General features: G+C 44.0%; 2 protein-coding genes across 2 annotated transcripts; one reads left to right on the forward strand and one right to left on the reverse strand.

Moving 5' to 3' along the window:
• The first annotated feature begins 386 nt into the window (after positions 1-386).
• On the forward strand, positions 387-5,429 carry spp1 (secreted phosphoprotein 1). The gene is made up of 7 exons (XM_018751910.2): positions 387-462; positions 2,149-2,218; positions 2,510-2,551; positions 2,639-2,743; positions 3,028-3,078; positions 4,180-4,488; positions 4,789-5,429. The coding sequence occupies exons 2-7, from the start codon at positions 2,165-2,167 to the stop codon at positions 5,128-5,130; spliced, it is 903 nt and encodes a 300-aa protein (XP_018607426.1). The 5' UTR covers positions 387-462; positions 2,149-2,164; the 3' UTR covers positions 5,131-5,429.
• A 7,386-nt stretch (positions 5,430-12,815) lies between these two features.
• On the reverse strand, positions 12,816-14,389 carry LOC108934324 (hyphal wall protein 1-like). The gene is made up of 3 exons (XM_018751950.2): positions 14,304-14,389; positions 13,726-13,805; positions 12,816-13,566 (listed from the first exon to the last, which is right to left on the reverse strand). The coding sequence occupies exons 2-3, from the start codon at positions 13,786-13,788 to the stop codon at positions 13,012-13,014; spliced, it is 618 nt and encodes a 205-aa protein (XP_018607466.2). The 5' UTR covers positions 13,789-13,805; positions 14,304-14,389; the 3' UTR covers positions 12,816-13,011.
• Between the last annotated feature and the right edge of the window lie 1,435 nt (positions 14,390-15,824).

The following is a 15,824-nucleotide window of genomic DNA, read 5'->3' on the forward strand; positions in this document are numbered from 1 at the left end:
CCCATTCGTATAACCGTTGAAACAAGAGGGTCTGAAGACACACGATGAAAAGGTGTTGAAATGAAGCCAATTATGTCTATAATGTACGCAAAAAGCAGAAACATTGCATTATGTAACATGAAGGAGAACGGTTCGCTGTGACCGGAACAATAAGGACTCCCAGCGCTATGTTTCCAGTCCACATGTTGTACCATTCGGGGAATGTTTGCGTTCACTGGCCCCGGTAACCACAGGAAGAGTGGGAGAAGAAAGGTGGGACGGCAGCGGTAAACCTCATGACATCACGGCCCGAGCTGCCATTGGCCGCTTCCCCGGACAACAGGGTTTAAAAAGCCGACTGACAGCATCTCCTCCAGCAGCATCAAAGCCACTCCTCCCCGGGAAACCAAGAGCACACTGAGCAGCCTGACTCCACCTCTGAGGGCAAAGGAAGCCTCCGGATTCTCCCTAGACAGAGCTGAGGTAAAGCATCGCTTCCCTGCCGCAGCTGACGGGCACGTTCGCTATTCGATGCGTACATGATGTCACTGGAAGGAGAGGAGCCACTTCTTAAACCTTCCTCTTTTCGGATACGTGACGAGGGTATTTAGTACTGTTTAGAAACTTTTACCATGGTAATATGAAAGAAGTACAGTATATACACTAAAAAGATGTTTGATCTGGTTGCTGCGGGAAAGCAGTGTAAACCTCTGTTTCGATGTGTGCAGGAATGGTACGCTGTCATTGAAGGAAACGTGCAGGTCAGCGTTAGATATTTCATTAAGGATCATTTCTAAAGTGAATAAGCCTGCAGCTTGTGAGTCACTTTCAGCAGGTTCTCACATAGTCGCGCAACCCTGCAAAATAATAATGTCATGCATGCTGTGCTGCCGGGCGCAGGCGTGTTTGTGCACTCAGTCACTGTTGCCACGTGAGTGTGATTACCTGGGTGGGGAGTCCTGGCCAGACAGGTAAATAAAGGGGAGGGGGGGATGCCGCTGGGGGTCATCTGCGACTCTATTGGTGGAGCAGAGAAAAGGTATGTAAATGAGGTGAGGTGAAGGGAGTGGGGCTGTCATCGCTGAGAGGTGTCAGCCGCCCCGCCGGCTTTCTAGGCCCGGTGCCCCAAACCCCTATGACAACAGGAAAAGGAAGTGGTGGGGAAGGCCTATAAATCACTACTCATTTGTCGGCTGGGTTTGTGAGCCTTGGCTAAAAAGAGAAAACCTCAAAGCGCCGGAGTCTTGTAAAAAAAAAAAAACAACAGTAACAATAGAAAAGGGAGAGCATGGACTCCCGTTGTTGCCCTGATTCGCTTCCAAGTGGAGCCATTCCCTCACCAAGCTGCCACAGGCGCGGGGGCGCTGCACCAGAGGCCCTAATGAGACACCAGCACGGATCCAAAAATAAAGACGGACACGAGTTCCGCTTTCGCTGCGCCTGCGGCTTGCAAACAGCCACATTTAACTCAGAGAATTACAAACCGAACAAGATCATTATAGGTCAAATGTATGCTTATAGCTCCCAGAGTGCCATGCGCTTACGATCACATGGACTCCCGGGTGTTAGTTACACTGAAAACTTGTACCATGTTCATCACAGGACACTAAATGTGGAACAACAAGCTCCATCTGAAATCTCACATGGCTCTCGCTCCAGAAACATACAATGGATCCATACATTTACATCTGGATATATAAAAATATATGTATCCATATATTTTAAAATAGGTAGAATGAGTCAAGGTAAGGAGGTGCGGTGGCACAGTGGGTTGGACTGGGTTCTGTTCTCCAGTGGGTGTGGGGTTCGAGTCCCACTTGGGGTGCCTTGTGATGGACTGGCGTCCTGTCCTGGGTGTGTCCCCTCCCCCTCCGGCCTTACGCCCTGTGTTGCCGGGTAGGCTCCAGTTCCCTGCGACCCCATATGGGGTAAGCGGTTCAGAAAAGTGTGTGTGTGTGAGTCAAGATCACAGAGATTCTGTTCTGTTCAATTGTTCCAAGGATGCAATGCAAAACAATAAAAGTATAAACTTCACTCAGCTTCCATATTAATTAATGTTTCTGTTTAATAAATGTGAACCATGAAATTAGATTTGTGTGTTTTATGGGATGAATTTAATAAAAATGAATACCAAAAGACTGGATTTATGCTACTTTTTGCCTTTTTTAGGTGACCGTCAGAGACAATGAAAACTGCAGTTGTTTTCCTTCTCCTCCTACCAACAGTCTTCTGCCATCCTGTGAGTAATAATTCTTTCAATAATCACCATGACTCATATGTATGCACTAGAGATAAAAAAAAATCCTGGGTGAGAACAGCAAGCGCTCTCTACTGGTGAGCAGATGGGTATGCTTAAGGTTCAGATCCCTAGACTGGAACTGCTACTCCAGCTGTACCATAGTACTTGAGTGGCTTAAGTCAAACCTTTGGAAATAGAGCATCGTTTATAAATGTTGTGTTTCTGAAGTGCACTCTGGTTGCTTCATGCTGTTAATATTGCCTTGTGCCTCCTCCAACACCCCCTCAACAGGTGAAGAGGTCAGCGAGCAGCTCGGAAAGCTCAGAGGAGCAGGTGAGCGTTGCTCGTGTTCTCCGCAGCACAGCTCCGGAGTTCAGCGATCAGAGGAATTATGGGTTACGCTTTCTTTCTCGCATGCAGGCGAAGCCCGCTCGTTCGCCACTGAAGCCATTTCAGTCGCAGGTGAAATTCGCGTTGCCGCAGCTGAAGGCGGCTGCAGGATTCGCCCAGAAAGCTCCTACACAGGTAAGAAAATATGCTCGAGGGGTGTCAGGCCGATGCAGTGCGCTCCACACAGGTGCACGGAAGAGGGTATGTCCCATTGTGTGTGTGTAGAGTTAAAGAATTCTGTCATCATTGCACATAATGCAGCAACAATTCCAGCATTATTTAGGTTGTTTTGGGTTTTGACTAGATTTTTAGTATTGCATATACTTTTTGGCTTTCACATTTTAACGTGTAACTATTGTATATTTACACCAGGATATTGTAAAGGCAAAAACTTAAATGATGGTAAACCTTTGTTTCAGAGCATGACAGCAGAATCTGATGAGAGCTCTGACAGCTCGGATGAAGCGCAGGTGAGCTTCTCCCGCCTTTACCTTGGTTAACCGAACCATAAATCTGCAGCGCCGTTCTTGATCGCTCCACCAGCCTCACTGGCGCTTGCATGTTTTTCAGGAGTCAGACACAGCATCAAACAGCGATGCTAATGAGGAGGACAATGTGAGTCGCACAGGCAAATTTTAAATGTCTTCAGACACGGGAGCACAATGAATTTGCAAGCTCCTGCACACCCCATATTCTCAACCGTTGTCTTACGTTCCAAAGTATATCCCACTTCCGCCACCATTATACAAAATGATAAAACCCACCACAAAGGCTCTTCAGTCACAGTGCAGCCTGGGGAAAGTTTTAACAGTTTGTAGAAGAGCTGCCAGTCTCTGCTGTTCATTGTATTGCCATGATTAGTTGTGGAAGGCAGACTTTACACACACTCCCCCCCCCCATGTACTCCAGATCTTCTGGGTCACGATAGGGGAACATACAACTGCAGGGCTACTGCCTACCTGAAAGGTTAAGCCTTTTAGATTCAGACATTCTTGAAATTGATATTTTTCAGATAATTTCAGGTTCTCTGGAGTCTTGGTGATAATTCACAATAAATCTTTAAAAGGTTTTATTACTGTTCTGCAGAATTTCACCAGGTCTTATCCATCACAGATTTACCCAGGCACTTGAAAAAGACCTACGGCCGTGCTGATGCCAATGTGCCCATGTTCTCCTGCTTGTGTCCTGTGTGCTTGCAGCTCAATTCCAACACGCCTTTTATCATGCGTCTTAGCACGGCTTGAACCTTACTTATCAGTGTGTTTTAGATAGCAAAGGTTACTCAATACCTTTTAGCTTCTGTTTCTGGTCTGTTGAAAACGATCAAGCTGCAGAGACATTCTGTGTCATAGAACTCTCTACAGTGTGCAGTTCACAGTAATAAGCAAAGGAAATGAATACAAGAGCTACAATGGATGATACGATGCAGAGCATCAAATAATAAAGTGAAATAATAAAAAAGTAGGTACACAGAGTCCCCTCTTCGAAATTTTAACACAACCACCACCCGGGAGTTTCAATAAGCATATGGCATTTGAGTGAAACCATGTAAAACTGTCCTCCTTCCTTAGGACACAGATGAGTCCAGCGAAAGCGACGAGTCCGAGGACGCAGAGACCACCACCACAGTGGCCCCCCCGCCCGAGGAGACCACACTTCCTCCCATCATTGACAATGGTCGAGGGGACAGCTTGGGCTCCCCCAGGGACTACAAGTCCAACATTTTTGTAGAGAGCAACAAGATTGAAAAGGGCCCATCCCCCTACAAGTACTATGGAGGCAACAAAGTGCAGGACGGTATAAATCTGGTGAGCAAGAAGTCATCTATCTACGATGGCAAGGAGGGGAATGACATCGAGAAAAGCCTGAAAGTGTACAAGGTGACTGGCATCCCTTTTAACTTGTTTTGGAATTTTGTTTTTATCTGAGCTTCAGCGCATTCATGTTCCTGGATAGTTTTTTGATCAGTTACATATCTCAATTTCAACTAACATAGAAACAGATTTTTGTATCAGAATGAATAAAAAATGTACTTGCATATTGGATCAGAGGTTATAAAAGAGTCTGTAGATTTATGTGTGAGACAGGGTCTTGCTGTTGTATGTTTGAAAAAGGGTTTTTAAATGGCTTTTACTGATTTTGGTGCCTCGCCCTACCCCTCCTGCTCCTGGCATCCTCAGGCTCTTCAGGTAAACGAGGAACCCCTGGACGAGGACACCAGCACCCCTGAGGTGGAGAGCCAGGGCCTGGATGCCTCCAGCGGGGCGGCAGAAGGAGCGCAGGGCCCGGCACAGGCCCAGGGGGAGGAAAGCACCGAAGAGGCGGAGACTGCCAGTGCCACCAGCGAAAGTGATAGCGCCAGCGCCGCCGATGGCTCCGACAGCAGCCAGAGCAGCGAGGAGGCCACGGCCACGCCCGGAGCTGCCGATGCTGACTCTTCCCAGAGCTCCGAGAGCCAAGAAAGTGATTCGGCTGAGATCGAGACCACCACCGAACCGCCCGTAGTAATCACTGCCAAATAATCCACTCATCCCCCACCCCTGTCTGCCCCAGACGCTGTCGACAGCAGAAAGTGCCACATGCTCAACAAGAAGCCTGGGGGGTGGGCTCCTGCATGTCATCGCCACGGAAAGGCTTCACATATCGGGGGGCAGCAGCCCTGATAGCCCTGTCGTACCCTTTGATGTGCTGTTGGGTCATGTTGGACCCTGTTGACTTAGTAGCAGTAAGGAGCAGCACATTCCCACGCTGGTTCCCCTTTCCCCTTTGGATCACTGCACAGTGAATTATGTTATGTGGTTACTTTGTTGGAAATATTTTATACCGCTTTATGTTATGTTTTATAATTTCTAAATAAATTTCCTTTTTATTCAAAAGGGAAAGAACATTGACCTTTCTAAAACATTTATTCCTTTATTCTGTTACTTCATTCATGTCGACTGTACGCTACAATTACCTTTTCTAAGCAAACCACCTTACAGCATATTTTTTAGCTTCAACGCAGTGAAAATAAATAAGAATAAATTAACAAACAAAAATAATGAAAGTGTTAGTTTTATATGTTCTTACTGTTGCTCGTTGTGTTTCTGTGGAAAAAAAACAAGTGCTTTTGAGTTATGACAGACAGTATGAAGATGACATTGTCTGCAATTACAAATTAAACTCTACACTGACATATGTCAGTTCTTCAAATAGCCTTATCCAGCACTAATCCTCATGGGTGATCACCAGGTGGGGTAAATGTTAATTCAGCCTTTGTGTCAGTTGCAGTTCCAAATGTCAGCAAGACTTAATATAATAATGACAGTATATGGCTGCAGTTGTTAAGAATATCGGTTTGTGACCAATATGTCTCAGTTCTTAGCGCCATAAGGAATCCTGCAGTAGCACTTTTGACGTAGGGACTTCTTAATAGCTTCAGTAACTGTACAGAAAAACCAAGTGGAAGAAAAATATGGCTGTGGAAACTTTTGGGAAAATGCATCTGCTAGATACCAACAATCTACAATAGGTCTTTTTTCACCGAAACTGTGTAAATATCAATGGTAACGAGAAAAGACCTGCAAATTCCTCAAAAGTAGCCTGTGTTGCGTGGGACAGTATACCGGACTGCAGCTTTAACAAACTGGATCTGTGCATTCTAGAGCTGAGGACCGTGTCACTGAAAAACCCAAAACATCTGGAGATCCTGTGTTGTACTGCCTTATGCCCCGTTCCAGCTGAACACTATGTACCACTCAGAGAGAGCGCTGTTGTTGCTGCAATAATTATATTTGTTCAGCTTTATTTTTATCTTGCACATGGTTGTATAATAACTACTGTACAGTTCTGGGTCTACTTCTTCAGTTGTTTTTTTTTCCAGTTTATTCCCCACCATGTGACCTGGTGGTCCAGTCCGGTTGGACATTGGAGACTGTTTTTTTCTTAATTCCTCTTCACTTGTTCAACAGGTGCTTTTGTCAAACGTTAATGAAATAGTAAAGAGTTTTGTAAGTTTATACCAGTGAAAAGGTAAAATTTCAAGTCGTTGGAATTTTAAAAATAGCCTCTCGGTTCCTTAACCACAACGACACCTGCAGCCTGTGCCTCGGTGGGGCCCGATGCTAAGCGGGCCTTGGAAGCCTTTAGCCAGACGGAGGCGTGGCAGTCGAACCACATGAAAGCACACCAGTACAACAACATCTCTCTTAGCCCTTGTACTCCATGATTCCTTGAGGTCTGTTTCGTGGAAGTCCCAGGATAAAAATAGACCACTTTTCTGGTAATCCCAGCAACGGTCGCTTCATGCAACACTGAAAAGCAGTGTCAAGTGTTGCACCTTCGCTTCCATCCTTCCGTACTTCTTGTCATCTTCAGTCCATGGCAGCCTTGTTGTGCTGACACTGACAAAATAAGTAGGTGCCTTGCTGTCCATCGTTCAACCAAAGGTTCATGATGTCATTCTTCACGATATCCGCTGCCATGTTCAAATTTATACCTCGGACCCTCATTAAGCAGAGAAGTTCTCATCAAGACCGGGTGGCACGGTGGCACAGCAAGTAGCGCTGCTGTCTCACAGTGCCTGGATGGTGTGAAAAGCATGAATTTGAACCCCCTCAGTCTGTGTGGAGTTTGCATGTTCTCCCTGTGTCTGTGTGGGTTTCCTCTGAGTGCTCTGGTTTCCTCCCACACTCCATAGACATGCTGTTCAGATTCCCCCATAGTGTGTGAGTGACAGAGAGACTGTGTGTGTGTTCCACTGATGTATGGATGAGTGACCCAGCGTAAGTAGTGTATCTAGCAGTGTAAGTCATCGCGGTGAATAAGGTGTGTGGGCTCATAACCCTACATAGAGTTTGTTGGAAGTCACTTTGGAGAAAAGCATCTGCTAAATAAATAAACATAATGTAAGACTAACAGTAAAACAAAATCTTTCCTGTGAAACAACTCAGCAGTGTTTCCCAGCAGATACCTGGATAATGTTTGGAAAATTAGATAGACCACTTGCTCATTTTTTGTTCTCTAAATCTAAATTTTAGTTTTTTACATTTTAGCTTTAATTCAGTTCCCTGTACATTTTATTTTTTTTACTTTAACTTTAATTATATTCTCTTGTCTTTTTTAAATATATTTCTTTTTTAAATATATTGTCTTGTTTGCACAGTCTACAGAGTTGACTAGATTAACATTTCACTACAGGCTGTATGTGTGTATAACTGTGTATGTGACAAATAAAATTTTGAATCTTGAATCTTGAATCATGTTGCTACTGCATGCTGGGAAATGAAAGAGAGTGTCGGGTATACCGAAAGACAAAACCTACGCAGAAGTACGTGCGTTTTCTCATTTGAAACGATAAAAACGAACAGCGGAAAAGAGAGCGCCATGAAAAATAAAAAAGTTGCATTCAGTCAATGTAAAGTGTTGAATTTTTCAGCACCCTTTACTTTGACTTAACCACTGTCGGTGAGTGATGTTGCTTACATGAGTTTTACAGAACACCGCACCAACAAATGTCCGTCTTTGTCACTTTCTATTGTAATGTAACAAACTTGTGTTGAATTCTGGAAAGAGGATGAGACAATGTTCCATAGAACTTAAGTGTATGAAATTACTGTCAGAAGGACTCCATCATAACTGCAAGCCAATTTTATCCTCTTCCCTGAGCTTATTGTCTCCTTACATGTGCCTCTTGTTAGCCCTAAACAGCAGTTCTGTTCCTACCATCAATCATTTTCTTCTTCAGTCGTTTTTCTAAAAAAACTTTACGATGATAACCAAAAAAAAGATCATCCAAAACTGCTAGTAAAGATGATTTTTCACCAGCTGCTTGTCCTATGCATGGTCACAGTGCTCGACCTTCATCGACAACCTCGTTCATTCATAACGGGGGAAATGAACCTCAGGAAAAATTGTCAGTTTAAATATTTTCAGTTAGCTAAGGATGTTTTTTTTTCACCTTTTACATTTATATTTGAATGTATGCATTTTATACATTAAATACATTACATTATTAATGTATTTATTATTTATGACAATAAACTCTTGAATCTTGAATCTTATTATATATTTCATATATTTTGAGTTATTTCGTGAGTCACTCCTTTTTCTATTAAACATGAATGAATGAATGAATGAATGAATGAGCTTTATTGCCAAGTATGTTTACACATACAAGGAATTTGTCTTGGTGACACGAACTTCCACAGCACAGACAGAATGACAGTGACGAGACACGGATAATAAAAGTAGAGTGGGCTAATAAAAGATAAAAAAGAAAAATATAGAGTATAAAGTACACAATATACAAAACAGACACTAGACATTATATGTTTGTACAGGTATGTTATATACAATGCAAGGGAAAGTAAATAAGAGATATGATGTGAAAAATAAATATAAATATTAATAGCGTTGTTTATTGCACAAGTTTACTCCCTAGGGGGCATTTAGCTGTTCATGAGGTAGATGGCCTGAGGGAAGAAACTTTTCCTGTGCCTGGCTGTCCTGGTGCTCAGTGCCCTGTACCGCCGGCCAGCCGGCAAAAGTTCAAAAAGGAAGTGGTCTGGGTGCGGAGGGTCTAGGATGATTTTGCCAGCTCTTTTTCTCACTCTGGATGAGTACAATTCTTAGAGAGTGTGTTGGGGGTGTGCCGATGATTCCTCCAGCCGTCCGGACTATCCGCTGTAATCTTCTGAGGTCTGATTTTGTAGCTTCTTCAGCTGGGGAACATGAGGTATATGAGGTATCCTAACACAAATGGCACTTTCCATGTTCCTAACATATGAATAGTAAATAGGAAGTTTGCATCGGGCAATTTTGAAGAATTATTTATTGTGGCGGGGGGCGCGGGGGCGCGGTGGCGCAGTGGGTTGGACCACAGTCCTGCTCTCCGGTGGGTCTGGGGTTCAAGTCCTGCTTGGGGTGCCTTGCGACGGGCTGGCGTCCCGTCCTGGGTGTGTCCCCTTCCCCTCCGGCCTTACGCCCTGTGTTGCCGGGTAGGCTCCGGTCCCCCCGTGACCCCGTATGGGACGGGCGGTTCTGAAGATGTGTGTGTGTGTGTATTTATTGTGGTACAGTAAATGAGTTTTGAGACTGGCCATCGTGTGACACTGCTAAGTAGCTAACTTTGGCTGCCACAACAGCATCAGATAGTGGCTAGTCTTGGAACTTATTGACTGCCCCATGTATAAAGTGCTCAAACTATTATTGGTCTGAAATATTTTAGCTTGTTTAAAACTGCTACTGGAGAGTTGCAAGTGAACACTTGATTGTAGAACTAACTACCAGACAGTTTAAAAATATATTGTAATTAATGTTAAAATGTTGTTTCATGAATTGTTGGTTAATATGTTAGTTGCAGGGCTTCATAAATATCAAGATTTTTTTTTTGTGAAGTTAACTTTAACTTCAGAGAAATATTTATTTCCCCTTTTCTAAAAAAGGCTGCACCCAGGGTAATGTTATGAAAAATATGACAACGTTATAACAAATGTTATAACAAACACTTATTCTGTGAACTTTATTTTTTATATTGATTTACTGTTGATTGCATCTGTTGAGGGGGGTGCAGTGGCGCAGTGGGTTGGACCGGGTCCTACTCTGCGGTGGGTCTGGGGTTCAAGTCCCACTTGGGGTGCCTTGCGACAGACTGGCGTCCTGTCCTGGGTGTGTCCCCTCCCCCTCCGGCCTTACGCCCTGTGTTACCGGGTAGGCTCCGGTTCCCCGCGACCCCGTATGGGACAAGCGGTTCAGAAAATGTGTGTGTGTGCGTGTGTGTGCGTGTGTGTGTGTGTGTGCATCTGTTGAGACATACTGACACATACTGCATCGACAATATTATGAAAACATTTTCAAAATTGGAGGGTGCGGTGGCGCAGTGGGTTGGACCACAGTCCTGCTGTCCGGTGGGTCTGGGGTTCGAGTCCCGCTTGGGGTGCTTTGCGACGGACTGGCGTCCCGTCCTGGGTGTGTCCCCTCCCCCTCCGGCCTTACGCCCTGTGTTACCGGGTAGGCTCCGGTTCCCCGTGACCCCGTATGGGATGAGCGGTTCTGAAAATGTGTGTGTTTCACTAATTTTAAGGCAGGAAATTTTTTTTTATTATTTGTTTTTAAAGTATGGTCCCATTCCTTATTATGACACATCACTACATCCCATTGGAAATGCAGATTGGGTGAGATACCCAATACTGGCTCCACATCCACTTCACAACACCTCCCTTGTGTGTTGTCATCCTTGTCAGCTAAGGGATGACAGTGTCAGTGTACACGAATTCCATATCAACTCTAAAAAACATGTTACAGTAAATTGCGGCTTTTCCCGTGTGTCACATATCAAATGTATATACAGCTGTTTGTGTAACGGATGCTGGTAAAGCAGTGGTACTGTGCTGTACTGTACTGACTACATCATGATTCACATGTTTACATCTGTAGTTTTCCATTTGTTGCTGAAACTCTTGTTTACACAGAGTTGTACTTCACTCTGGAAAAATAGCATATGTGTAAATAAGTGTAAGTGTAAATGTTTTAGTGTTATTTAGATGTGGAATATTAACACTCACTGGCCTTATTTATTTATTTACTTATTTGTTTTTTTCCCTAAATTGCATATGATGTAAAGACCATAGGAGGGCAGTATTGTGTTATTTCTGCCAAGAAAGTATAGTCATGTTTTTCTGATACTTAGATGAGTAATGTGAATACACACACACACACACACACACACATTTTCAGAACCGCTTGTCCCATACGGGGTCACGGGGAACCGGAGCCTACCCGGTAACACAGGGCATAAGGCCAGAGAGGGAGGGGACACACCCAGGACGGGACGCCAGTCCGCCGCAAGGCACCCCAAGCGGGACTTGAACCCCAGACCCACCGGAGAGCAGGACTGTGGCCCAACCTAACTGCGCCACCGCACCCCTTAACGTGAATACATTACCATATCATTTCTTATTTCAACACATTATTTATCCCAATCTCATGAATTCTTTTTTTAATAGAATGTCTTTTTAGTGGCCATTGTTTCAAAATTGTATATATTAGCTGAGAATTTGTTAAAAGGGATAACTTCAGTGGTGTTTACTTTGCCTAAGCAGAAAAGTACCATGGAAACTTAGATCTACATTTAGAAATGTAATAACATGATTAAATCTCTGTCGTCTTCTAGATTCAGACATGGCAGTAAGAGTTGATGATGGATGAACAAACCACAGTCATTTGTTTCATTATTTCCAGGAATCTAGCTTAAGAGTTTAGAGATTGTTTTAGTGACTCATAAAGGAGAAGAATCTCATTTGGTGGGAAACTGTGGGTGTGATGGCTGTTTGGTTTAGGTGGGTTTAAGAAGCTGGTCTGTGGATACCGCTCTCCGTCACCTCGGTAAAATCAGTGTGGTTGTGTTTTAGACATTAGTCAATATCATAAATTAGCTGCTTCTCCTTTTTCTCCCAAGGGTTCATGAAGCAGGTAACTGGTGGTGAGATGTGGAAGCCCAGTCATCCCTCACAGGTTCTACTGGGTCCAAAAAGGGACAGAGGAAGAAGGTGCTCATATATTTAAGAAACAGAGCTGACCGGAGTGTCACGGGAATTTGGGAATGACCCTTATGATCTGACCAAATTCTTGCTCTTGAAAATGTCCATTAAAATCGCAATAAAACGTGCCTTATAAGTCCAGATGTAAGGTTTTCAAAACTGTGCTTCGCAGTCAATACGCTCCATAAGCTCGTAATAACGAGGCTTGAAGAATATGAAAGGTGTGTTTAGTGTGTGACAGGGCGGATGCGTCATGCATAGGGACCCTTCATTTACATTTATCCCACACTTTTCTCTAAAGCAGCTCGCAGTCATTTTTACAGCAGGGTAATTTCATTGGAGCAATTTCGGGTAAGTGCTCTGCACAGTGAGATAAGAGCAGACGGGGGATTTGAACCTGTAACCTCCAAGTCGAAAGGCAGCAAGTGCAACCGCTGTGCGACTTTCTGCCTATGAGAGTAACATCGTATTTCTACAATTTTTGCTGATTTCTTAGAAATAAATGCATTGTTCTGGCGACATCCACACTTAGTCCTGTAGTTACAATAACTATAATTACCATTAATACTTTGTATTAATTGTATTGTATTTCTAGCTGTTGCGCTGCATCAATGAACCCCAACTTGATTTGTTACCTGTAATTCCATCATTATACCAAGCGCAAACAAGGTCACGTGAAACTTTCGGTTGGTGGTAGACTTTAATAGGTTGTAGTGTTATCAAGCAAATAACAAGGAAGAGGTCAATAAGTCATAACAGCTGACACATATAGATATATACTTTACCGTATTACATCGTCAAGTAAACCATTTTCAAAGTGATCCCTTCAGTGAATTAAAATTAATATTTTCAAATTAAAACAGCCTACTTAGTAGAAGACTAACTTCAGTTGTCCCCTCTCTGGGTGGTTGTTGTTATGTTTATTGTAAAACATGTAGCAGCACCACATGAGGTTGTAACTTCTGTGGTCGATTGATTCACCGGGGTTCCGGTTGTTCTCGCACTGGTGATGGGTGGGGTCGTCTCAGGAATGACCACTGGGGTTGTTTTCTCAGTGATGATCACTGGGGTTGCGGTCTCCGCTGTGCTGGATATCTCGGGAATGGTGACTGGGGTTGTTTTCTCAGTGATGATCACTGGGGTTGCAGTCTCCGCTGTGCTGGATATCTCAGGAATGGTGACTGGGGTTGTTTTCTCGGTGATGATGGGTGGGGTTGTCTCTGGAATGACCACAGAGGTTGTTGTACTTCTGGTGGTTGTTGGGGTTGTGGTCCTACGTGTGACTTGGGTGGTTGTCTCCTCACTGGACTCGTCCGAATCCGATGACTCTGAGGATTTTGAGTCCGATGAATCCGATGAATCTGATGAATGCCTGCGATGAGTTAGCCTTGAATTTTGGCCGTGCCCAAGTCTGAAACGTCTATGGCCATTTTTGTCAGCCTGCCGACCAGAAAGCAGCATTCAAGAACAGACAACCCAAACAAAAAAAGACAAACATTAAGAAATTCTCCTCCTTGGTAGCACTGCCCCTTGTGCGACACTGAATGATAGATCCTCCAGTCAGTGTCTAAACGGAAAAACAAGATGAGCTTTTCTTACCGGTCTTGCCGACACTACTGCCACAAACAAGAGAAAGAAAAATGCAGCTTTCAGCATCTCCATGTCTTGCCCCTCGAGTCCTGTAACAGAACCACAGACATGGCCATTCATTTATTTTTGGTATTTCTGCAGAAATAGATTAATCTACAACATCATTTATCAGCCCATAATACAACATGGAGCCCAAAATAAAACCAGGGCAGCATGAAGAATTCAGTGTTAAATACTCTACACCACAGTGGGAAATCACCCCCATTAAGGACATTAGTGTCTGTGGGTATTCATTGTGTTCCGGCACTTAATTAAACAACAATTTTCACAAAAAAATATCATCTGGCTTTTGCAAGTGTGAATAATTCATTAACTGGGCCCTTGACACCCTGAAATAAAAACCAGACGGTCAAATTTCCATTTAAACAGCAACTCAGTGCAGGGGATTACTGTAGCCATAATATAGCACAATATAGACATAATATAGCATAATATAGACACATCCATAATTTACCGAGTGTGAAGTTGTTCTAAGCAAAGGAAAATCCCATTTCTCCCAACAAATTCTTAAAATGTGAAAGTTTTACCTTTGGTGTTTAACTTGAGCCGAGTTGCAGTTACTGTTACAGCTCCTCACTATGTGCTGAGAATTTGAGAGATGCAGCTAATATATCTATCTCGCCTGGCACACACCCCCACCCCCGTCAATGAGTAACACTCCAGAAAAGTGAATAAATAATCAGGTTAAAACAAGAAGGAACGATCTGGATATTGCTCCGGATGTTGTCGTCAGAATCCTCGCGCATCTTGAGCAACTCCTAATCACAGTTTCTTTCCGTCATGCGGTCTGTGATTTTGGGGAAAATCCTTTCATTGACTTTCCGCTAAAAACAGCCACATTGTGACAACAAGAGGTCTCCACCGCAAAAAGTTCTTCAGGGAGAGAGGCTTTTTTTTTGTGGGCTTTTCAAAGCATTTCAACAGCAAACATAAAATAGCACACACATTTCAGAACCGCTTGTCCCATACAGGGTCGCGGGGAACCGGAGCCTAACCCAGCAACTCAGAGCATAAGGCCGGAGGGGGAGGGGACACGCCCAGGACGGGACGCCAGTCCATCGCAAGGCACCCCAAGCGGGAATCGAACCCCAGACCCACCAGAGAGCAGGACCCGGTCCAACCCACTGCGCCCCCACGTAAAATAGTATTTGCAAGGAAAATAGACCAACAGCTTAGTGTACAATTTCGCGACTGAGATGGATATGTAAATAACTGAGATACAGATGCAGCGACACATTGTTTTCAAACTGATGCGTTCTGTTTTTTTAATTGTTTGCTACTCCGAACTGAGCCGAGGAGACGTAACCAACCACAGCGTAGCAAGTTAGTGGCCTTGCAGATGTTTGAGGCTGTCTACGAAATAATGTTGTTTTGTAAAATGTAACTTGTGCCTTGTCACGCTACGTTCCCACTGTAAATCTCAGTGTAAACAGAGCTCGCATACTTGCGGCCCTGAACAAAAACTAAGGTGTGCACTTGGCAGAAATTCTTTGTGGAATGAACATGTATATTCTTGCGCTTTATGCAATTTTGTGACTAAACACACAAAACACCGCCTCAATTTGACTTGAAAATCCCCCAGGGAAGGTTTCGGGGTGTTGGACAGTTAATGCTGTTGTCTGCCGTTCACAATGTCTGAAGTGGTCTTTCTTGCTTTTTCGTTTGGGGAAATGTGTAGAATTTTTATGTTTTGGGTGTAGGGGAATAATATTTAGTTATTGGGGGAAACAAAAATATGAGCACTGGTATTCAGAGGAGGTGGTGCAGTGGGTTGGACCGGGTCCTGTTCTCCAGTGGGTCTGGGGTTCGATTCCCGCTTGGGGTGCCTTGCGATGGACTGGCGTCCTATCCTGGGTGTGTCCCCTCCCCCTCCGGCCCTATGCCCTGTGTTGCCGGGTTAGGCTCCGGTTCCCCGTGACCCCGTATGGGACAAGCGGTTCAGAAAGTGTGTGTATCTGGTATTCAGAGGAATTGTACAAGAGTAATGGGTTAAAAATCAGACTGGTTTAAAGATTGCGAAATACATCCCTCCTGTCCTGTGATGCCCA

This window comes from Scleropages formosus, chromosome 6 (assembly GCF_900964775.1).
Source record: "Scleropages formosus chromosome 6, fSclFor1.1, whole genome shotgun sequence".
In the NCBI taxonomy this organism is placed as follows: domain Eukaryota; kingdom Metazoa; phylum Chordata; class Actinopteri; order Osteoglossiformes; family Osteoglossidae; genus Scleropages; species Scleropages formosus.